This window comes from Astatotilapia calliptera, chromosome 15 (genome assembly GCF_900246225.1).
Source record: "Astatotilapia calliptera chromosome 15, fAstCal1.2, whole genome shotgun sequence".
Classification (NCBI taxonomy): domain Eukaryota; kingdom Metazoa; phylum Chordata; class Actinopteri; order Cichliformes; family Cichlidae; genus Astatotilapia; species Astatotilapia calliptera.
This window is the reverse complement of record NC_039316.1, coordinates 23,008,232-23,032,738: the sequence shown is the minus strand read 5'-3', so window position 1 is coordinate 23,032,738 and position 24,507 is coordinate 23,008,232. Positions and strand designations below refer to the sequence as shown.

Genomic DNA, 24,507 nt, shown 5'->3' with positions numbered 1-24,507 from the left:
CTTTTATATAGTGTTATATGTGCCTAAGTGCTAAGCACAAGCTATTTTAGCCTGTTGCTAAATTGCTGCTAGGCAACATTATGATATCAGATGATACACATTTAGCTGCTCAACTCCTGATCATGTGAGAAGAGTTGGTGCACACAGACATATAACAGGATTGCACATTTCCTTTTTGCTAAAGTTCCCTTGTTCTTCACCTGTTCTTCTGCTTCACATGTTGGGTTGTGACACTGACGAAAAGGTATTTCATTACACAAGTTTACAGCATGAGTCACCTGGAGGCTTACCTTGCTCAGCACGTGTACAATATCGCCTTCATTCAGGGTGAGCTCGTCCTCGTTTGTGGCTTTGTAAGCGTACGCCACCTTACAGTACTCTTTAGCTGTGGAAACCAAAACATTGGCTTCTATTATAGATTGAAGACACAAATAAAAATCACCAATACACTACTTTATTCAACTTGTCACCACATTTGTCTCTTTACTAAAAGACGAAAAATATTAAACAGTATCTATATTTAAAGAGCAACCTCGGGGATGTTTTCATGTTTCTCAGCCAGATAGTGTGATGTGAGAAGCATGGGGAGCCTGCCCAGTGTTCTACATCAATTTCTCACTCAATTTCTAACTCCTAGTGAGTTACATATAAAACAAAAAAATATAAACCTATAAACAAAAGCAACATGCATTGGCTAGTAGCAAACAATAACTGTCAATTTTTGTTCATATATTATTCAAAGTGAGGTGCTAAGCAAACATCATGTTGAATACATGTTGAATACGTAAAGGTAAAAAAGGAGCACATAAAAACTTTCAATAATCTCATTTACACTTATTCAGACCAACAAATATGCTAACCCTTCACCCAAAAGGCAATCGACTTTTAATCATTCATCAATCAATCTATGACAATATCTGGGGCAGGTCTGCAGGGGCAGAAGGATGAGCAGTGACCTCCCTTTCTCCACCTGCTTCCTCCAACTTTCAGACATTAACAGGCCAGCTGACAGTTACAACCTCTGTAGTTTGTCCTAGGACCTCCTCCCTGCAGGATAACACCTCGGCCTGGAGGCGTCCATCCCATCCCATCCCATTCCATCCCATCCCACTCTTTTTTGACGTGGAGGAGTAGCAGCTCCACTCCAAGCCCCTCCTGAAAGACCAAGATCGCCGCCCATCAGGAAAGCAGAGCCTAGCCACAATTCAGAAAAAGCTCATTTCTGCTTCTTTTATCCATGACCTCAAGCCAGCACCTGTCTGCTGTATATGAATGACCAGGCCAAGACAAACAGCTGAATTTGAGATTCATCACCTTTGGCAGGACTTTTCTCAGGTTTTGTGCAAGTCTCTTTTTACCTTTATTTCTTCAACAATGGGATTCTAATCATTCCTGCATTTATTGGACACACTCGTTAAACATTCCCAGTGCCGACGGTAAAAGGATGCTCGGCTTTAATGAGCTGTCAACCATTTTCTGTAGCACAAACAAATTCCCAGCAGCTTGCCTGGGAATTTGCTTTCTGCTTGCCTGATCTACAGATCAGGCAAGCAGAAACCTCGAAAAGGAAGTTTAGCCCATTCTTGGAAGAACTGTTTCAGCTCAGTCACATTCTCAGGATATCAAGTGTAAACAGCTACTGAGATCAATCCAGAGGATCTCTACAGGGTTTGGGCTCCAACTGAATCGCCTCGATCGGCGAAGGTTGTCGGTGATGTCATTCAGTGCTCTTACTTAGATATTTAGGGTCACTGTCCTGCTCACCTTTTAAGCCTATTAAAGATCATTCAAAATAAGAGAAAAAACAAAAACAAAAACAGCAGAGAGCACAGAACCTCAATGAAACTCAGTAACTTGTACTTGAATGACAGGGGGAATACCTGGTAGGATTGCTAAGTGACTAGAACGCTGAATGGGCCAAGCAGCTACTAGCAATACTGTTACTGTTACTTTCAAAGCAGTGTATGACAAGGCCGAGTACTATTCAATTCAATTCAATTCAATTTTATTTATATAGCGCCAAATCACAACAAAAGTTGCGTCAAGGTGCTTCATAGATACAGAGAAAAACCCAACAATCATATGACCCCCTATGAGCAAGCACTTTGGCGACAGTGGGAAGGAAAAACTCCCTTTTAACAGGAAGAAACCTCCGGCAGAACCAGGCTCAGGGAGGGGCGGCCATCTGCTGCGACCGGTTGGGGTGAGAGAAGGAAGACAGGATAAAAGACATGCTGTGGAAGAGAGACAGAGGTTAATAACAGATATGATTCAATGCAAAGAGGTCTATTAACACATAGTGAGTGAAAAAGGTGACTGGAAAGGAAAAACTCAATGCATCATGGGAATCCCCGGCAGCCTACGTCTATTGCAGCATAACTAAGGGAGGATTCAGGGTCACCTGGTCCAGCCCTAACTATATGCTTTAGCAAAAAGGAAAGTTTTAAGCCTAATCTTAAAAGTAGAGATAGTGTCTGTCTCCCGAATCCAAACTGGAAGCTGGTTCTACAGAAGAGGGGCCTGAAAACTGAAGGCTCTCCCTCCCATTCTACTTTTAAATACTCTAGGAACAACAAGTAGGCCTGCAGTGCGAGAGCGAAGTGCTCTAATAGGGTGATATGGTACTACAAGGTCATTACGATATGACGGGGCCTGATTATTTAAGATCTTGTATGTGAGGAGCAGGATTTTGAATTCAATTCTGGATTTAACAGGAAGCCAGTGAAGGGAAGCCAAAACAGGAGAAATATGCTCTCTTTCTAGTCCCTGTCAGGACTCTTGCTGCAGCATTTTGGATTAGCTGAAGACTTTTCAGCGAGTTTTTTGGACATCCTGATAATAATGAATTACAGTAGTCCAGCCTGGAAGTAATAAATGCATGAACTAGTTTTTCAGCGTCACTCTGAGACAGGATATTTCTAACTTTAGAGATGTTGCGCAAATGGAAGAACGCAGTCTTACATATTTGTTTAATATGTGCGTTGAAGGACATATCCTGGTCAAAAATGACTCCAAGGTTCCTCACAGTATTACTGGAGGCCAAGGTAATGCCATCCAGAGTAAGAATCTGGTTAGATACCATATTTCTAAGATTTTCAAGGCCGAGTACAATAACCTCAGTTTTATCTGAATTAAGAAGCAGAAAGTTAGCGGCCATCCAGGTCTTTATGTCTTTAAGACATTCCTGCAGTTTAACTAATTGTTGTGTTTTATCTGGCTTCATGGACAGATAGAGCTGGGTGTCATCTGCATAGCAGTGAAAATTTATGCTTTATGTCTTCTAATGATGCTGCCTAGGGGAAGCATGTACAGTGGGGCAAAAAAGTATTTAGTCAGCCACCGATTGTGCAAGTTCCCCCACTTAAAATGATGACAGAGGTCAGTAATTTGCACCAGAGGTACACTTCAACTGTGAGAGACAGAATGTGAAAAAAAAATCCATGAATTCATATGGTAGGATTTGTAAAGAATTTATTCGTAAATTAGGGTGGAAAATAAGTATTTGGTCACCTCAAACAAGGAAAATCTCTGGCTCTCACAGACCTGTAACGTCTTCTGTAAGAAGCTTTTCTGTCCCCCACTCGTTACCTGTATGAATGGCACCTGTTTGAACTCATCATCTGTATAAAAGACACCTGTCCACAGCCTCAAACAGTCAGACTCCAAACTCCGCCATGGCCAAGACCAAAGAGCTTTCGAAGGACACCAGGAAAAGTATTGTAGACCTGCACCAGACTGGGAAGAGTGAATCTACAATAGGCAAGCAGCTTGGTGTGAAAAAATCAACTGTGGGAGCAATCATCAGAAAATGGAAGACATACAAGACCACTGATAATCTCCCTCGATCTGGGGCTCCAAGCAAGATCTCATCCCGTGGGGTCAAAATGATCATGAGAACGGTGAGCAAAGATCCCAGAACCACACGGGGGGACCTGGTGAATGACCTGCAGAGAGCTGGGACCAAAGTAACAAAGGTCACCATCAGTAACACACTACAACGGCAGGGAATCAAATCCCGCAGTGCCAGACGTGTTCCGCTGCTGAAGCCAGTGCATGTCCAGGCCCGTCTGAAGTTTGCCAGAGAGCACATGGATGATACAGCAGAGGATTGGGAGAATGTCATGTGGTCAGATGAAACCAAAGTAGAACTTTTTGGTATAAACTCAACTCGTCGTGTTTGGAGGAAGAAGAATACTGAGTTGCATCCCAAGAACACCATACCTACTGTGAAGCATGGGGGTGGAAACATCATGCTATGGGGCTGTTTTTCTGCCAAGGGGACAGAACGACTGATCCTTGTTAAGGACAGAATGAATGGGGCCATGTATCGTGAGATTTTGAGCCAAAACCTCCTTCCATCAGTGAGAACTTTGAAGATGAAACGAGGCTGGGTCTTCCAACATGACAATGATCCAAAACACACCGCCCGGGCAACAAAGGAGTGGCTCCGTAAGAAGCATTTGAAAGTCCTGGAGTGGCCTAGCCAGTCTCCAGACCTCAACCCCATAGAAAATCTGTGGCGGGAGTTGAAAGTCCGTGTTGCTCGGCGACAGCCCCAAAACATCACTGCTCTTGAGAAGATCTGCATGGAGGAATGGGCCAAAATACCAGCTACTGTGTGTGCAAACCTGGTAAAGACCTATAGTAAACGTTTGACCTCTGTTATTGCCAACAAAGGTTATGTTACAAAGTATTGAGTTGTATTTTTGTTATTGACCAAATACTTATTTTCCACCCTGATTTACGAATAAATTCTTTACAAATCCTACCATGTGGATTCATGGATTTTTGTTCACATTTTGTCTCTCACAATTGAAGTGTACCTCTGGTGCAAATTACTGACCTCTGTCATCATTTTAGGTGGGGGAACTTGCACAATCGGTGGCTGACTAAATACTTTTTTGCCCCACTGTATAGTGTAAACAGAATTGGTCCTAGCACTGAACCCTGTGGAACTCCATAATTAACCTCAGTGTGTGAAGAGGACTCTCCATTTACATGCACAAATTGGAGTCTATTAGATAGATATGATACAAACCACTGCAGCACAGTACCTGTAATACCTACAGCATGTTCTAATCTCTCTAATAGGATATTATGGTCGACAGTATCGAATGCTGCACTAAGATCTCTGTGCTTGTCCTGCTAGACGAGTCCACTGTCAGAGGCCATAAGAAGATCATTTGTAACCTTCACTAAAGCTGTTTCTGTGCTGTGATGAACTCTGAAACCTGACTGAAACTCTTCAAATAAGCCAGATGATCAGTTAGCTGTTTGACAACTACTCTTTCAAGGATTTTTGATATGAAAGGAAGGTTGGAGATTGGCCTATAATTAGCTAAGACTGCTGGGTCTAGAGATGGCTTTTTGAGTAAAGGTTTAACTACAGCTAGCTTGAAGGCCTGTGGTACATAGCCGATTATTAGAGATAGGTTGATCATATTTAAGATCGAAGAATTAATTAATGGCAGGACTTCTTTGAGCAGTTTTGTAGGAATGGGGTCTAAAAGACACGATGGTTTGGAGGAAGTAATTATTGAAGTTAACTCAGAAAGATCAATTGGAGAAAAAGTGTCTAACTTAACATCAATGGTACTAAGAGTAGCTGTAGATAATATTACATCTGTGGGATGATTATTGGTAATTTTTTTTCTCTAATGATAAAAATTTTATTTGTGAAGAAGTTCATGAAGTCATTACTAGTTAACGTTAAAGGGATGGTTGGCTCAAAAGAGCTCTGACTTTTTGTCAGCCTGGCTACAGTGCTGAAGAGAAACCTGGGGTTGTTCTTATTTTCTTCAATCAGTGACAAATAGTAAGATGTTCTGGCTTTGCGGAGGGCTTTCTTATAAAGCAACAAACTATTTCTCCAGGCTAAATGATGATCCTCTAAATTTGTGATACGCCATTTCCTCTTCAGCTTAGGAGTTAGTCGTACGTAGTGAGGAGGTAAAATTATTAACAAAATAATCGACCTCTGTTGGAGTAGTATTCAGATAGCTGCTCTGCTCTATGTTGGTACAGGGCATTGAAGATGATAACAGTGGGTGGATTATATTCTTAAACTACCAAGTGTAAATGTGTGAACATTGGACAGAAAGCACTGACATGTAGAAAAAGTGCTTATGAATGTTATAGAATGTGCTTTGAGTGTTGTAAAACAACATGACTATTTACCATTTAACACGTTTATTAGACACACAAATATTTTAGAAAAATGCCAAAAACGTGTTTAAAACTATAGACACTATTTTGACATTTTTGGGCAATTAACATGGTCCTTATTCACACAGTGTGACCATAGAAATATTTTCATGCAACCTCCTCTGGCCTTGATAACATCTGGTATTCTGGCATTGTTTTTATGCACTTTGACAGTTTCTTTTATTAGATCCCATAGGTTAGCTGTCTGATTATCTTTGAATCCACTAAATTCCAGATTTGTTTAATAGTCCGGACTTTGACCTGGTTGGCCCATCAGTTCCAGCACTCCAGATTCCTTCTTCTGGGTCTCTGCACAGCTTTGAAGCCTGCTTGGGTCATTGTCTTATTGTTATATGAACCGACAACTGATCTGATCCTTCTGTGTCTAGTACTTAAAGCTTCAGTACATTTAATCAAACAGAATATTCAAACAAAAAGGCTATACTTTCTGTCCAAGAATGCAAGCAAATAGCTAATTTGGCATCTGAATCAAAAAATAATCATGTGCTTCATTATTTACTCTGTAAATTCATGGATAATAATAATACTAATACTTATTATTATATTTTAGCATTAAAAAAATTCAGATGAAAGCACCTGTGCATACTGGTGGATTGACCATGACAGAAGCATAAAAGGGATTTCTTACCAATACTGTTAATGTGGGACAGCTGTGGCCTAAATACTACACTGGGGGGCAGACTAATACATCTATCAGGTACTGCACGTGGCCAGGTTTACTCTGGGCTTAATGATGTACACTTAGATTCATTTCACATAGTCCTTTTTGTAGAAAGTTAAGAACCCACTGCCACCGAGAAAAACTCACCTCTACCAGATTTGTTGCAGGTTTGCTGCTTGTTAATTTTCTGAAATAATCTACAGAGGGTTACTGCATGTGGGAAATAGTTCCAACTACATCTTGTCAACAAATGCAAAGCTGCATCAGATCCACCAAAATATCAGTAGCTCACCGATATGCTGAACGCTTTAACAACATCACCAGTAATGCACTAATGCTTCATTTAGGTTCATTAATATAAACACGCACAGGTGACTCTTTTTTGCATGGTGGCAGCTAATTGGTCAGTGCTGCTCCATACTCCTCCATAATCAATACCCCTTAGCAGAAAAGGGATGCATGTAGATCACACTTCAGATTTTACAGTACATTTTAAGGCTTGCAATTCCACTCTGTAGACTGTTTTGAACCAAGGTTTTCAGTATTTAAAATCAATAAATCTCACAAAAAGATAAACAAAAAGACAAACATCACTCTCATACAGATCTATAGACTGGTGACAGAAATTACACTAATGCACCTGAAGTATGTTTGTAGTGTGTTACCTTTGGCTTTGCTGTCTCCATCTGCTTTCTGTGAATCTGTCGTGTTGGGAGGGGCGGGCTTTGCAGCAAGGGGTATTGATGGGATTGGCTAAAATGAAGCAAACCATACAGATGGGAATGATTTATCAGACATGAGTGGACAGTGTTTGGAGGCGCGTTGTCTGTTGAACAGTGTGTCTGAACTGAAATGAGTGGAATAATCCAAACAGCTTTCTTTCTTTTTTTTTCTTTTTTTTTTTTAAAGGACATCGGATAGACTGTGTTGCTAATTATGAGATTAATAGTTACGGATCATAGGACGCAGCAGGAAAGAAGAATGACAAGTGCTTCAGTCACAGGCAAGAAAAACAGAGCATGAGGATAAAGAATCCTGAGAAATGTTTGAATGTCAGCAACAATGAGGTGCTAAAAGGAATAGGTATGAATCAGTTTTTAAGGTTTTGGGGGTTTATTTGAGTCGGGTCGGGGGGGGGGGGGGGGGGGGGGTCGTCCCTAAAAGGTGCAATAAGTCAAAGTCAGACAGTAGTGTTTGAGGGATGATGAAGGTCACATGAAGATACCTGAAGCTGTGAAGAAGACTGTGGGAGAACATGTGAAATGTGGTGGTATGTAAGGAGTGGAGGAGAGTGGGGGAAGCTGAGCTAGTGATAAAGACAGAGTGTGAAAGCTGTTGTGAAGAAGAGAGAGAGAGAGGCAAAGTTTCAGAAAAACAATAAACGCTATACTAATTATTCACTGAGCTTATGCATCGAGTTGTTTATCAGGAGCAGGCTGGGATTTACTCTTTCCATATTTGAGAAAATTATACTTGACAGGTGAAGGTGAAAGTTCCGGCTTGGACTTACTGTGATGATAGCAACAAGTGTGTTCATTAAAATAAACATTAATGTAGGTATGGTCCTTCAGTGTCCACAGTAATATATGAGCCTCATGAGTGTCAGACTGAACAGAAGAGCTGACAAGCTAACATAAAAATAATCATTACAGATATGACTTGAATCACACATGGGGTGTCAACCAACAGAAACATACAGCACACTAAGATCATGTAATAATACTGTCCTAATATAATCCTATCATGGCCTGATGTTGTCAAGATATGACACAATATTTTCGCAATGTGATACTTTTAGGATAGAATATTGTGACAACATGATACTATCACAATAAGACATGATACTATTACAGTACAATACTGTCACAATATCAAGATGTGATATTATCGCAGTAATATAAGGATTTGATGTTGTTACGATATGGTTACCAGAACGAAGTCAAATAACATAAGGATACAAAACTAAACCACTTAGATACAATCCTGTCATGTCACAATAATATTATGACACACTGCCCTCAGTAATGCATGGTATTAATCAAACACTCATTCTGTGATGCTTGATACAAGGAAATCCACAATATCGTGATTTCTATAACTGCAGGAAAAATGGGGGGGGAGAAACGTGTGGCAGCTCGATTTATGGCAAGGAGCTTTTGCCTGATGTCTGCCATTACTGTGGTGTAAATCGCACTTACGTTTTCGTTCTTCTCCTCTTTGTCAGGGGTTTGCACTGAGTGCCGTTTTTTGTAAGAAGCATCTTTGAAAATATCTCCGAAGCCGACTCCTTTGATCTTCTTGGGCTGGGCAATGCCTCCGTTCCCCGGAGTGGGCAATGGTGAGGTGGGTGTGCCAATGCTTTCCGCTCCATTTCCATCTGATTGAGACAGAGTTTGAGTTAACAGGGGTTCATTTTACTATTACTGTAGTACTTTATAAGACACCAGAAGAGTCTGTTTTCAGCCGACAGTCAGTGCTGCAACTGTGATTTACTTCTTAAACAGGGTATTCCATCTCAAATCATAGTGGGGCTTCTGCTTGACCATCACAATAATAATACTTTTAAAGTGAAATTCTTAGTTACAAAGTCAAGGAAATGCTGTTTTCATTCAACTTTCATAGTGAATTAAGCACCTATGACAAGCGGTACCATAAAAACAAAAATATCCATCAATGGTCTAATCCAAAGCCAGGGAAGATTAAAATCAGTCTCAGCTGAGCATGATTCATTTAGGAAGTGTTCAGATTAAAACTGGTCCTGACCTCTTCTCTGTTCTCTGGTCACAAATCTAACAATTGCATGCAGTGTAGATCAGTCATAGCTAGCTGGATAGTCATTTGTTCGGCTTCATTGCTAACGTTATCACTAGCAAAGTCATATCCCGGTAGAAATGCTAGTTTATCAGCTTGCCAAATTACTTCAGCAGCTAACATGATCCATGTTACTAAATTCTGTACAATATGAAATGGTGTTGATAGTTGAGCTAAGCAGCTCTGTCAGTAATGCAAAGATTTACCTTTCACAGTGACAATCAACATAAAAGGTAGTCACCCAGCTAGCTGTGGTTTAGCTACACAACATATCTGGCTTTTATAGTTTCATAAAAAACGTGTTGACTCTGCTCTCATTGTCCTACAGTACACACACACACACACACACACACACACACACACTCTGACTGATAGAACTTTCCTCCAATACGCTCTCATATGAAATACTTGTTTACTACTGACTGCCATCAATCTGTGGATCCTAAATTGACTTTTTTTTAAAGAGCTTCTGTATCTCTCAGTCATAGAAGAACCGGGCAGAAGGCTTAAAAACATGCAGCTGTAGACTAAACAACTTAGCCTACTGGCTTGTTGAGGCTTGTTTCAGACGGACTGCATTCTAAACTGAACGGCTTCATTAACTGCACTTAATTCTACTAACAATGGAGTAATGACCTTTAAATACAGAAACAACACAGCTTAACTAACAAGCTCTAGATTTAGAAAATAACTAGCAGTGTTCACTGTGTCTGATGAATGTTTGCTGATGGCCAGCTGTTTGGTTGGTTTCTTTACGGCCCCTTCATTCACTGCTGGGATCATTACACTTCGGTGTGTTTTGCTGTGTAGCAGTGTGCAAAACAGTGAAAACCGAGTGATCTCCTGTTGCTTCCAACTTTCTCTGATCATTTTATTGTGGTTAAAATCATATCACACTCCTACCTCCACAGCTCTGAGGTATTTCTCCATAAACACTATTGTATAAGTGGTATTTATGGTTTATTAAATGATTAGCACACTGACTAAAGACAAATTACACAAAGTTAGTAAATTCAAATCCAAATGTTTTTAAATTCAGCTGCACCCTTTTTTAAAATTTTTACCAGTGTCATCTGCTCTGCTGGTGTCATTGGACTCTCCGATGTCTCCCATGGGCTCCAGCTCTTTGACAAAGTTGGAGGGAAAAATGCCTGATTTACCGTTCAAGGTGCCGCTCCACCAGCCCTCTTCTACCTGTGCACATGTCAAATAAAGCAATCAGTCCTGATTGTGTAGAGAGATTGAGAGGTTCAGTCAGAACATTCTGATGCCATGAGGGCAACAAGAAAGGTCCAAAGGAAAAGTGAAAAACTTTTCCCACAGCACAACCACTGACATCTCTCACTTGCCAAAACGTGTCTGCACTGCAAAACCATAACATTCATGTAACACTACACCTATACACAAGGAAGCAGTTAGACTAAAAAATATCTTCAATGGGGCCTGGTGTCTGTGAAGGTTCTCAGTCATCCAGGTCCTCGTAGTCAAAGGAGCTTGCAAAGAAAAGCGTCTGGACTTCTTTAAGTTACTTGAAGACGTTTCACCTCTCATTGGACATAGATGGCTTCAAGCCATCTATGTCCACTGTGAGCAACCATCTTTGAACAGAGGCGGTGGTTTACGACACCAACTCTCTGCCATCTATAATCCAGTTTTGAGATCCCTTCCCAGACGCCTTAACGCCCACTCACATCCTGGGCCATCTGATCCCAGGAATTCGCATGATAAGGTGGGGCCAGGTTTCACAATGAACTCACCCGAAACTCTGGCTGATTGGGACCCACACCCAGTTTCACACCTTGGCTCAGGCGATTAGAGGATCATCAGGGGGTCCTTTTGTCCCTCTGTGGGGGGATACTCCCACTAGGTTTATATCTGGGACTCTCCATCATTTGACCTTAGAACTGAAGAAGCTTCTCGGATGAGAGGTGAAACGTCTTCAAGTAACTTAAAGAAGTCCAGACGCTTTTCTTTGCAAGCTCCTTTGACAATGGGGCCTGGTTTTTCACAGTACCTCTTCAGTGATCTCTACGATGTTTCCAACTTTCAGCTCCAGCTCGTCTTCGTTCTGCGGTTGATACTCAAATAGCACCTTGCACTGTCTCTTCTTAGGCTCTGAGAAGAAGAAGAAAAAAAGCAGACCTGCGTTTGCTGTTTGTAAACCTGCATGTCTGCAACGTAAAAGTAAGCGATGCAGGAAAGCAACAAAGGCATGGATCCAGCCAGTGGGATGGCCTTTAATGAAAAGCTCGCTCATAAGAAACTCTTCTACAAGGTGATCATACAGCATGAAGTAGCCCCGCCCTATTGATCAAGCAGAGCTGTGCAGAATATTCAAAGAATATGGATATTCACATAGGTCATTTAGTGAAATGTTTTTAATCAACCTTAGAATTCTCATTTTTTTCCTAGAAAATATCACTTCTAATAGAAAGGTGCTGCTAGTAGCATTAGCCTTTATTTAATAAACGAATGGTTTAACCAACTTACTGACAGTATGCAACATTTTAGAGTTTAAATTACCGTTTATGATTACACATTTAACTGTCTTTTAAGATACCAAGTAATCATTGATTCAAATAGTCCAGTACATTGGCCAATATTTTATATGAGACTATCCTCATAACGGTTGTATTTGTTTGTTCTGCTTTTATTTACTTGTTTACACTCTTGCCCAACTGTCTTCTGTGTTTGTGACATCATTTATATGTTATAAATGCGGCTCAGCAAACAGCCAATATTGGCTAATAACAACCAACCATGGATAAAGAAATCAGTCAAGCTCATATGAATTTGTGTTCTTGGCATCACAAAAAGTATCAAAACTATAAAGCCCAAAGACTGTATATCAAAGACAATGTAGCAACTGTGACCTCACACACTGGGTTTTATTTTTTAAAGCTGGAGCCTTCTCCATCTTCTCCAGGCGTGACAAGGGGAGGATCATACTGAGAACTGAGAACCCAAAGGATATGGCACACTCAGCTAGTCAACTCAATCAGAAGGTGGGTCTATCCTATTCTCTACCACATTACTTTCTGACCTCGTGCTCTCCCTGCCTGCTCTGTGTAGCTCGATGTGGTTGGACACTGAATAATATCATGAATTCAGTTAGGCCATGCATGCCATCTCCCTCTGGCTCATATGTCGTTACACTGAGTTCACTGTGGTTGCAGAGCAGGACAAGGACTACAAGCAGCACAATATAAACTCCAACAACATAAACAACCCTCTGTCACAAAAAGAACCCAAAGAATACAGATTTATTTTCTATTACAGTTTTTCAATTTATAATAAATCAAAATCGGAATAAGAACAAAAAAGTGGAAATAGATTGAGCTCTACGCTTGTTTCTAATTCATTTTAATTCACCACTCAGTAAATGAAACCTTGATGGGTCAGCTGGCACAAGCATTTCAGCTTTACTTAAACTACTTCAAGGTTTTCAATATCAGTGTCTCAGAGCCTTTTTGAAAGAATGACCTAAACAGGTGGATGCATCGACGCAGTCTCTTCTTAGTGCTCTGAGGCTGCCTTTACCTGCCTGTAACATAGAGCTGGGCGATAGAACGATAACGATATGTATCGCGATATGACTTTTACTCGATAGAGAAATTAAGCTATCGCGATAGACCTCGCCGCTCTTGTCCTCTTAAAAAAAAAGGTCAGCCGATCCAAATTAAGTAGCGCAGAGCCGAACAATCAGCGTCACGTCGCGTGACTTGTTACGTACAGCACAAGTGCCAAGCCGCACGTGTGTTTGTTTGGGAAGCAGCCAGCGGGTAATGGAGCCAGCGCGTAATGGAGGAAATGAGTGTGCCGACTAGAAAAATCAACCGAGCGTGACCGAAGAGAAAACAGATGATGGTTCCAATGCCGGAGAGATTGTCGAACGGAAGAGCCAAAGAAGTTCCGTAGTGTGAAGGTATTTCGGCTATTTCATGTCTGACAAAAAACAGAGTAGCCTGCACTGTAAATTGTGCCGAAAGCAAGTCTGGAAATACAATAAACTGGTGCATGCGTCACACTGTGCGCCACGTTATTGTTTCGGTGAAATGAATTTCTACAATACTGTTACTGTTAATTCTACTCTCTGCAGTGTTTAAATGCTTACATATACACACAGTTACTGTCCCTCCACACATACGACTCTGTTCTGCTTCTATGCCCCAGCTTTGTTTACTTTTTCCCACCGAGGCTTCTAGACTTCTGATTGGCCAACATTTCTGCACGGTTAGGAACCTAGCGCCACCTGCTGCTTTGGCATGTTCATAGCAGCGTTTTCCTTCATTTCTGCCTTTATGTGTGGACGGGATTATTTTTTAAAACAAAAACGGAAAATCTCCGTTTTCAAAAATACCCGTGTACGTGTGGACGTAGCCTCAGTCTCTGACTGGAAGCGCTAATTCGTCATTCGGCTTTTGTCAGACTAAAGTAACAGTTAAAACTGTTTGAAAAACTAAGCTATACAACAAGGAGAGATTGAGAATTTCCTTTTAGTTCTCAGTTTATTTGATACTGACAAAAGTTAGTCAGTTTTGTCTGTTCTTCTGCAAAACAAACTAAGATTTATTTTTAGAATTAATACTTTGTTTCTAAGTGGAATTGACAATTTAGTAGTCTGTTTCATTTGTTCTATTTTGAAACTTAAACGCTTTAGCGGCTGCCTTTTGTGTAGTTTGCAATATTTGCCTTTATTTATCTGAAAAAGTCTCATGTTCCTTAAGTACATCTACCCTGTTGAACTTATTATGGGAAATAAATATTTAAATAAAAACAAGCTGCTGATTATTTCACATTTTACTTGTGAGCAACGGCACATTTAAATCTTACAAATATAGTTATTTGGCTTATATCGTGATAGATATCGTTATCGCCTGAAATGAAAAAAACATATCGTGATATGAAAAAATCTCATATCGCCCAGCTCTACTGTAACATGGACACTTTGAGCTCTCCACTCAGAAGAATAGATAGATACATGCAGAAGACAAAGATCTGTATTCAGTTAAAGACCTCTGAGCGAAATGAGACACGGTGAAGATGTGGAACGTACAGCTGAAATAATAAAAGGAAGCATCAACTTCTCTTAACCTGCCAGATGCTACATGAACAAGTTTTACCAGAAGTCCACGTCCTGGACACCAAGCACTTTAAAGTCTCATTCCCTCCAAACATTCAAACACCAAACTCGGGCTCCTTACTCTTTGAAGCTGCGGGCACTGGTGGCTGGAAGGCACCGGTCGGGATGCCAAGAGTGCTTATTCTCTGGACCAGGCCGGCCACGTTCCCCACCTTCTCTCTCTTCTGAGGCTGCTCTTCCTTTGGCTCATCTGCTGTTTGACTGCCCTCTTTAGGGTCCTTTTTCAGTTCCTATGAATACATATACAAACACATACATACATACATATATACATAAATGAGTAACAATCACACACCAGGCAGCTGGTAGTAAGTGGGAAGCATTTCTTCACACCAAGTTTAAGCAATAATCTAGTACTTCACTACTTAGAGATCAACAAACTGAAGCCATTTTGTAGGTGTCTGCTTATGAATTTTACAACAATCCACTGTTTATTAAACGGAACTTCTTGAGCTTTTCTTCATTTCCTGTTACATAAATGTTGTTACGTTGGTAGACATTGTTGTTGTAGATGGCCAAAGTTTCAAATAATGAGGTCCGCATATGAACAAGTAAATCCTGTGAGACAAGACCTCAGGTCAAACACATAGTTTCACACAGTTTTTTTTCCTGCTATTGGAAGCAGGCATTGCTAATATGATCTCCTCACAGATGTGCCACCCATGTTCTATTCAAATCAGTTTACAACTTTACAAGGAGCAGCCATCAGGAAAAAAAAATATGAAGGAAGTAGGGCTGCTCAATTAATCAAATTTTAATCTAAATTACGATCTCGGCTTTCAACGATCATTAAAAATGACTGAGCCGATTATTAGCACCTCCCTCGTGCTTTACTCTCGCGCTGCTCCGTGTGGCAAATCAAGCACGCCTCTCTGCGTTTCGAACACACATCACAACAATAAAGAGGACTCGAGGGAAGCTCGGAAAGCTAAGTAGAAGTTATTTAGAGAGAATAGGATAATGGCTGCTAAAGAAAGAATGCCGTTGGTTGAAAAGAGAGATAAAACGACTTCAGTGGTGTGGAAACATTATGGGTTTGCAGAGTCAGACGTGGATTAAGTAGACATAGTGTGTAAACTTTGCTACGGTGTCGTGGCTGCACCATGGAGCAACACTACAAATTGACATACCTCAATGTCAGTTTGATGCAATTGTGCATTGTGTGGCTACACAGCTTGCCTTGATGTTTGGTTATTTGTATGCATAAATATTATGCAGTAATATATGCTGCCATCTTCTGTTTCAGTCCATTATTACACTCTTAAATCCTACTACTTATTCCTGCATCTTATGTGATTTTACAAAGCTTCAAACGATTTTGAGAGAGAGAGAGAGAGAGAGAAAGAGAGAGAGAGAGAGAGAGAGAAAGAGAGAGAGAGAGAGAGAGAGAGAGAATCAAATGGAAATGTACTCATGGCCAAGATTTTATTTACTAAAATAGAAGTTTAAAATCTGAACTCAATGGAATTCTCTTAATTTCTTTTCTTCTCCTTCTTACTGCAGCAAAAAAAAAAAAAAAAAAAAAAAAAAAAATATCACAGTTTGGCCATTTAAACAGCTTCTGAATGTGTTCTGAAAAACTCTCAACATACAGAACCCATGGATGTGAGCCACGCAGGATGAAAGCGGCTGAGACAGTTCCAGTGTCACCGAAAGGGACAATAAGACATTAGGTTCCATTAGGTGGAAATAAAAGAAGAAAAAAAACAAACAAAAAACAGTGTGTCAGTTTCACACAACATAAGGGGAACTGAAACGTAATCTAAAATGTTCAACGTGAAACCATAAGTATGGAAACCAGTATCAGCCTGCAAAGTAAGACTGTACTACTTACAGCTGAATGTAGCAATTGCTAATGATCCCAACCACGCCACACAGTCGGGCTATAAAACAGCTGCCACATTCTGCCTGCCTGGGAAATTCCCTGACAACAGCACGAAGTCCCGGTCACACCTTCACTAAATACTGTCACGAGTGCACAGATGAAGGGACACTAGCCAGCATGCTGAGTAACATTGCTTAGAGTTTTCAATGTATTGTACCATTTATCGCAAGAAGTACTGAGGTGTAAACTGGTAACGAGTCAGAACGTTTTAACAACAACTGCAGATCATCACCAAACAACTACTACTACACCAACAACAAATGCACCAACAAAGACTTTTGTTTTACTAAAGCATACTGAATCTCTGATCCACCTCTTAGTGTGTGTACAGGTGGCATTATTTCAAATGACAGCATCTGGGCCTTAAAACTGAAGCCAGCATAGAAACGCAGAGAGGAGGTAGCGGATCCAAAAGCAGCTCAATTCCCAAACACTTAGTAAAGTTAAAACTTTAAAGCATTAAAAAGCAGGGCACCAGTCACAGCTTCTCTATATAATCGAGTCTGTGCATGAAGTATGTCAGGCCAGTTGATTGTGCAGCAAATACAAACAGAGGACTAAATTATTGCAAAATTTGACTCTGCGCTGCGGTTGATGAAAACAATTCTGTTTTTCCTCTTCTCTCTTGGTGCTTAAATTTGAACCAATGAGTCTTTCACAGAAAAACCCCCGCAACAGAAGCTTAAGTGTGATCACACTTTTAAAGTTCATCAAAGCTTCAATGCACCAACTTCCCACATTTAACATAAATGAAAGCAACTTAACTGTTCGGAGGAGTTTGGACTGTCCTTGGTGGGACTGATCTGGAGACCGCCACCCCACAGGACTTTAAAGCTGTGCTGGTTAAAGAGTGAACAGTTCACCACATGCTTCCTGGTGCACAGACACTCACTTTACTATTCTGCAGAAGAGGAAGCCCAGCTGTGTGTCTGCCTCAAAATATATATACATTTTTAAAAAAGTTTCAGCTCCAGCAAGCTGAGATATGACAAATGGAAGAAATGAACACGATGTACGCTGCTTCAACAACACCTCTCCTCTGACCTCTGCTGAGAACTTAAAATATTTGACCTCACACAGCCAGAGTATTAATTTGAGGGGTTTTTTTTTTTTTTTTACATTCACTGTATGAACAAACATCTTCCTCCAGCAAAATCAGCCATCCAAGCAGCCGTCTCTGTGCACTTTCGTCTACTCAACAACTCTTACAGATGCTGCACTGAGTGCACAAGTTTGAATTTATTTAGGATTTTTTCTAATCCACAAAGGGTCACAATTATTGGGTGGCTGTGGCTCAGGAGGTAGACAATCAAATCAGAAGGTCGATGGTTTGATCTCCGGCTCCCATAGTCTTGCATGGCCAAGTATACTTCAAAATACTAAACCCTAGGTTGTCCCAATCAATCATTGTGTGAGTGCATGTGTCAATTCAAGGACACATCCGGGCTTAAAAGGAAGTGCTGGTATAAATGTGTGAATGGGTGAATGAAGCATGTAGCAGAAATCGAGTAGAGAGTAGAAAAGTGCTATAAAAGTACAGTCCATTCAACATTATACATAGATTTGGTAATATGCATACATCCACACAAATATTTAGTTTGACCAAAGGCTTTTGCTAAGCATCAAGTTTCTGACACAATTCTGGCTGGATATCTGAGCACTCTCCTTGGCTGCACTCAATTAAATTGGAGGCCTGGACCCCAATTTGTAAGTATAGGACGCAAATGTTGAAAAAGGTTGAGGTTGGGGCCTTGGGAAGATGATTCCAGAAACCAGTTTTGACATGCGTTTGGAATCATTGATGTGTTGGAATGTCCCAGTTATGTACAAGTTTCAACCACCCCTCTGTTAATTTCAAGCAAAGTTGAAGAATTGGAAGGTAGTCCTCCATTATTCCATCCACTCTGTGCAAAGCAAAACAGTCCGAGAGCATAATCCTACCACCTCCATGCTTGACAGTAAGTACAGTGTTCTTAGGTCTGAAACCCTCCTATCATTGTTTCCAAATAGCTCAATCTTTGTCCTGTCTGAATATAAAACATTTCTCGAGAAGGCATTTGTCTGTCTATGTGGGAAATTGCAAATTGTTGATTTTGGAGTAGAGTCTTCCTTCCTGGATGGCAACCCTCAGCCCATGGCTATGAAAAGCTTACTCAATATGCAAACCAATTTCCTCTCATCTGAGGATGACAGTTTTCCAAAGTCAACAAGAAGACCCAAACAAACATTTACTTATGTCCAGTTGTGTCCAACGGATAATCTTGCAGTTGTTAGAAAATGCCTTTGAAATGGCTGTCCAAAAGCCCCAACCTCAATCCTATTGAATATTCCTATGCCACCAAACCAACCAATTTAAATGAACTGCGTTAATTTTTCCCAAAACGTGTAGTCAAATATCCAACCAGCATTGTGTCAAAAGCTTGTCGATGGCATCTGATCAAGTTGCAACTTGCAAAGGGACATTAAACCAAATATTACTGGGATTTAAGTATATATTTGACCCTCTGCAATAAATAAATTCTAAGCTGTGAACCCACTGCGAAGGTCATTGAAAGCCCAAAATTTCCATGGCATTCATGCCTGTGATGAGTGTACATAGAATTTTGAACTTTAATTCTCAGCTGTAGACTGTCAACAAATATTTTACATTTCCTTATACAATTGACTTAAAAACAAAAATAATGCATAGATTGATTTTAACTAGAAAAGAATTTCCTGATTGTGAAATTCATAGATTATGGTAACATTTTAAAAAGAAAAAAAAAGGAATCAATGAGTCTATTTGTTGTAAGTAATCGTTTTTGTGTCAGGAAAACAGTGTTTTTAATCTATGAGCTGAATTTAAATGACTTTCAGCTCATTATCAGACAGTCTTAACGCATTTATCCAAAATGAAACCATTGCTATCAGTAAATGTTACAGACACTTGTGACCATAATTGACTGTCAATAAGTCCTTCCCAATGAAGACAATGAGTTTCAAAAAAGTTAATACTGCGAGAAGCTGCCAACAGATAGGTATCAGCTAGCTAGTACAATGTAACCTAAAAGTCTGAGACCATACAGTTGTATTCCATTTACAAAAACACAAACACTTTCAGAGCCTGAAACATTTAAACCAGTAAAACCAGGAGAAAGTGAATAACTGGAAGAGAGAAGCTTCCAAACCCTTCACTACCCATACACAAAAAATGATCAATTACAAAATTCCTTAAAGCATTCCCATTATTGTGAGAGTCTTTCATTTAGCCAACTTCCTTACCATGCCTCAGTTTCACATCCCTCCGATCACACAAGTATGACTCCAATTAAAGGGAGGAGGAAGAAGAAATGCAATAAGTCATACCACTGTTATGTCATAAGGAGCAAAGTTCAACAGCCAGCAGGCTCCATAGAGGATTAAATACCTGAGCACAGTGACTAGACCAGGCTGATTAGCAGATTACCTATCACTACATTAGAGCTGGGCGATAGAACGATAACGATATGTATCGCGATAGACCTCGCTGCTCTTGTCCTCTTAAAAAAATAAAATTAAAAAATTAAAAAAGGTCAGCCAATCCAAATTAAGTAGCGCAGAGCCGAAACAATCACAGCCGCAGCGTCACGTCGCATGACTTGTTACGTACAGCACAAGTGCCAAGCCGCACGTGTGTTTGTTTGGAAAGCAGCCAGCGGGTAATGGAGCCAGCGCGTAATGGAGGAAATGAGTGTGCCGACTAGAAAAATCAACCGAGCGTGACCGAAGAGAAAACAGATGATGGTTCCAATGCCGGAGAGATTGTCGAACGGAAGAGCCAAAGAAGTTCCGTAGTGTGAAGGTATTTCGGCTATTTCATGTCTGACAAAAAACAGAGTAGCGTGCACTGTAAATTGTGCCGAAAGCAAGTCTGGAAATACAATAAACTGGTGCATGCGTCACACTGTGCGCCACGTTATTGTTTCGGTGAAATGAATTTCTACAATACTGTTACTGTTAATTCTACTCTCTGCAGTGTTTAAATGCTTACATATACACACAGTTACTGTCCCTCCACACATACGACTCTGTTCTGCTTCTATGCCCCAGCTTTGTTTGCTTTTTCCCACCGAGGCTTCTAGACTTCTGATTGGCCAACATTTCTGCACGGTTAGGAATCCAGCTCCACCTGCTGCTTTGGCATGTTCATAGCAGCGTTTTCCTTCATTTCTGCCTTTATGTGTGGACGGGATTATTTTTTAAAACGAAAACAAAAAATCTCCGTTTTCAAAAATACCCGTGTACGTAGCCTCAGTCTCTGACTGGAAGCGCTAATTCGTCATTCGGCTTTTGTCAGACTGAAGTAACTGTTAAAACAGTTTGAAAAGCTAAGCTATACAGCAAGGAGAGATTGAGAATTTGCTTTTAGTTCTCAGTTTATTTGATATTGACAAAAGTCAGTTTTGTCTGTTCTTCTGTAAAACAAACTAAGATTTATTTTTAGAATTAATATTTTGTTTCTAAGTGGAATTGACAGTTTAGTCTGTTTCGTTTGTTCTATTTTGAAACTTAAACGCTTTAGCGGCTGCCTTTTGTGTAGTTTGCAATATTTGCCTTTATTTATCTGAAAAAGTCTCATGTTCCTTAAGTACATCTACCCTGTTGAACTTATTATGGGAAATAAATATTTAAATAAAAACAAGCTGCTGATTATTTCACATTTTACTTGTGAGCAATGGCACATTTAAATCTTACAAATATAGTTATTTGGCTTATATCGTGGTATATATTGTTATCGCCTGAAATGAAAAAAACATATCGTGATATGAAAAAAATCTCATATCGCCCAGCTCTACACTACATAGGATTGTGTGATGGTGGGGAGAGGAGAGAAGAGGGCAGCAGTTCAGGGACTCATTTTCAGTGCATTAGCTGTGCAGAAGGAGAAGCAGTCAGATGCAGACAGCACGAATAAGTAATAAAAGGTGAGTGAGCTACATTAAAACCACAGAGCTGACTGACGGCTAATCCACAGCTGTGAATTAGCTGTGTGTGAATGTGTGAATGACTGAATGTAGTGTAAAGCGCTTTGGGGTCCATAGGGACTAAGTAAAGTGCTATACAAATACAGGCCATTTACTACTAGTAGCAGCATCACCCAAATCCAACAGCAAAAGGTTGACCACTAGCATTAATCAACCAATTTAAGCCCTCGCTAAATCAGAGGCCACTTTCATCGTTCACAGTCCAAGCTCATTCATAATGACAAGCCACAATAGGAAATTCTCTATTGGAAACCAACTGTATCCGGGCTGATCACCCTAATTTGATTCAGCAATGTAAAGTGTGCCAAAAATTGGCTCAAAAAGCAAGTTATCCCAATACATAGTAGGTGGGCAGAAAACAATACTCTTGGCTCTCCAACCATTCTTTAAACGCCTCTGAGTTTATCTTTGCCAAAATGCCAGAAAGTTGCTGTGCTATCAAATGCACTAAGCAGCACTTGTTTATTGGTGGCTGTAAATTCATTGGCTCATTCAAACTGTGGGAATGATTTACCCGACCACTGGAGAAATACTCAGTGAGCTTTACTATTATCATGCGACATTAATGTAATAAATTAACATTAGTGGAACTTTCCAGACACTACACTGTGAAAACCCAAGTCAAAAAAAATGTAAGATCATTATGTGGCAATTTGTTTAAGCTATCTATGTAGCACTTTTGCTTTATTTCTATATTAAAATGTCTAGTTTTACTGCATTACGAAGCATCTTTATAGCCAAGTTTTAGCCTCCATGGAGAGTCCCTGGCCCCATTAGCAGTTGTATGATGGGTACATTTTGTAATTTATTATTTACCTTAAGATAATTTTGATCCTGTCAAAAGGCTTAAAGGCAAGGGAGAGCCGTTTAGAGTTACAGGATTGCTAGTGGAGGCCCAGATAACAGTTAGCTGTTCACTAGACAACTTAACTGTGTTCGACCCATTGGCAATATCTTAGAAATATTATGGCTACATACTATTTTATATTGCAGTATTACAACTATCTGATAAACACCACTAATTAACAGACAAGTATTGTTGTGTTACAGAAACGGTTTGGAAAATGGTTGAGGCTGAAAAAACTGGTTACATTGTATCTTTTATATACAGGTTATACTGTGTTATCAGTGTGTGCTTTAGATTTGAAGTAGTGTTTACGCTTTAAGAATGACTTTGCAATTGGCAGTTCCTACATTTCACTGTTAAAGCAGCACAAAATTATCTCTCAAAGAAAGGTCATCATAGACCGGACACAGCTCTGCAGACGACAGTTTAATAACCAGTTTCACTCCAGAAAAGGAAAAAAAAAGTCAACACCCCAATCCCGATACTGCTCCTCTGCATTTGTTTCTATATCAGATTGTTTGGTGACAGACTGAAGTACTACTCAGTCTTATTTTTATCTTTTCATCTAAAAAGGAACCTTTGTAAGGGTTACAAATCTTTAAATTAGTATTGCAGTGTCGATACCAATGCTTTCAGCTCAGTGGTATCTGTTCCTTAGAGGCTAAGGCCAGACACATAAGGTACAACAACAACAAACTTTTTTATAGAGCACATTTAAAAACCAGCGGTATACCAAAGTGCTTAACATAAGAGACAGAGAAGTAACACGAGAGGACAGAGGTGCTTTTAAATACAAGATACCTCACATCCAATGTTCCCTCTAAGCTGTGCACGTGCGCAATTGCACACTGCTGGCACGGTCTCTGCGCACAGAAAATCTGCATTGCGCACAAAAAAAAAAGAAAAAAATTTTTTTTAACCTGAATTGAAATTAAAAACTTAAACAATTCTGTTTTGCAGTGTTAGTCAGTAAGTGACTGGCTGCTCCCGTATGGGATAACAACGATGCCAACTTATCCCATAGTCCAGGCAATAATGCGATTCACATTCGTATATATGCAGCTAATCAACGTCGTTGACAAGCTATTACAGCGTCCTTATGTGCCGACACCAGTGTTTTAGCTAGCAAAGCAGTGTGGCTGATGTGAAGTGAAGCCACGTTAATGACAACGTGTACAACCATTAGATATGTGAGCAGGACAGACGGAACAACTGACGGAAAAAGTGTGGACTTTATACCAGTTTTTAAATTGTGTTGATAGGCTACGTAAAACCAGAGTTATGATAAAAATATATGCAATGTTTGGTTTGCTTCCTGAATACTATCGTTGTTTATATTTGCGGGAAGAAACAGTAAAAACAGCGTTTTATAAGGAAAGCGCTTGAAAGCGCTTGAAAGCACTCGCCGCCTGTGAGCAAAAACAAAACCAAAAAACCCCCACCCTTTCCTATTGGTCGAAAAATGTATCATGTCGCCCAATCAAAAAATGATATGCCAACATGGCATTTAGTTGTTTAGGAAAGGGGGGGAGTTTTAGGAGTGACGGCGGTGTTTTGAGATGTGAGCGATTTACGACGTTTAGCGCAAATCTTGTGTTGTTAGTGTGTAGTGTGGTCAATAGTTTTGTTGTGTGTGTCAGAACAATGAGGCGACTACTGAATATTACAGGTGTTACAGGAGTGATACATCTCCTGTTGTCAGGCCTGCAGGTATCAGGTTGTTCTCCTTTATCTCATAGTGGACAGAAATTATTTTTGAAGTGGCACAAATAATTTGTGTGGCATCAAATTTGATGCAGAACACCTGATTGTTCTGTAAATAGTTTTAAATGTTTATTTAAAAAACCGCCTTGGCTGCATTTTTAGATAAACAGCTGCAAAAAAACTTCGTAATTTGCATAACTCAGTTACTTTGTTGAAGAAGTAACTATA

At 40.0% G+C, this 24,507-nt stretch overlaps 1 protein-coding gene across 3 annotated transcripts in view; it reads right to left on the bottom strand.

Annotated features, from left to right (window-relative positions):
- cd2ap (CD2-associated protein) overlaps positions 1-24,507 on the bottom strand; it is a 109,226-nt gene that overhangs the window by 55,730 nt on the left and 28,989 nt on the right. For all 3 annotated transcript variants that reach the window (XM_026143289.1, XM_026143288.1, XM_026143290.1), the window contains exons 3-8: positions 14,902-15,070; positions 11,712-11,812; positions 10,762-10,891; positions 9,085-9,263; positions 7,552-7,639; positions 291-385 (exon numbers count right to left, since the gene is read on the bottom strand). In XM_026143289.1, coding sequence (XP_025999074.1) covers positions 291-385; positions 7,552-7,639; positions 9,085-9,263; positions 10,762-10,891; positions 11,712-11,812; positions 14,902-15,070 — 762 coding nt within the window. The remainder of the gene's footprint in view (positions 1-290; positions 386-7,551; positions 7,640-9,084; positions 9,264-10,761; positions 10,892-11,711; positions 11,813-14,901; positions 15,071-24,507) is intronic.